This window comes from Lipotes vexillifer, unplaced genomic scaffold (assembly GCF_000442215.2).
Source record: "Lipotes vexillifer unplaced genomic scaffold, Lipotes_vexillifer_v1.1 scaffold1701, whole genome shotgun sequence".
NCBI lineage: Eukaryota > Metazoa > Chordata > Mammalia > Artiodactyla > Lipotidae > Lipotes > Lipotes vexillifer.
In genome coordinates, this window is record NW_006794217.1 from 545,403 (window position 1) to 545,746 (window position 344).

The following is a 344-nucleotide window of genomic DNA, read 5'->3' on the forward strand; positions in this document are numbered from 1 at the left end:
GCACCCGGGCCGGCCCCCCCCCCGGGCCGCATCCCCTCGGGCCCTCCCCCACGCGGGCCGGCCACTACCCGGCCCGCACCCACCCAGGCCCCCAGCTACCCCGGGCGCAGCCGGCGGGCCCGCACCTACCCGGGGCGCCGCAGTCCGCGCAGCGCGCGTTCGCCGGCCGCTGCAGCAGCTCCAGCACGGCCTTCCGCCGCTCCTTGGCCATGGCCGCGTTGCCGCCCCCCGCGACGCCGGGTGGGGAGCGTCCGCCCAGCCGCGCTAGGGCCCCGCGCAGGCCGCCCGCCGCCGCCGCCCCTGCGCCATCCTGAGCAGCTCAGCCCGCGCGCCGGTTCCGCATT

General features: G+C 82.6%; 1 protein-coding gene across 2 annotated transcripts in view; it reads right to left on the reverse strand.

Annotated features, from left to right (window-relative positions):
- ADAP1 (ArfGAP with dual PH domains 1) overlaps positions 1-344 on the reverse strand; it is a 63,034-nt gene extending 62,690 nt beyond the window's left edge. The window contains exon 1 of one of the 2 annotated variants that reach the window (XM_007467071.1): positions 130-257. In XM_007467071.1, the coding sequence (XP_007467133.1) occupies positions 130-211 (82 nt within the window). In that variant the 5' untranslated portion in view covers positions 212-257. Of the gene's footprint in view, positions 1-129 lie in introns of both variants that reach the window. The other variant, XM_007467070.1, reaches the window with a different exon arrangement.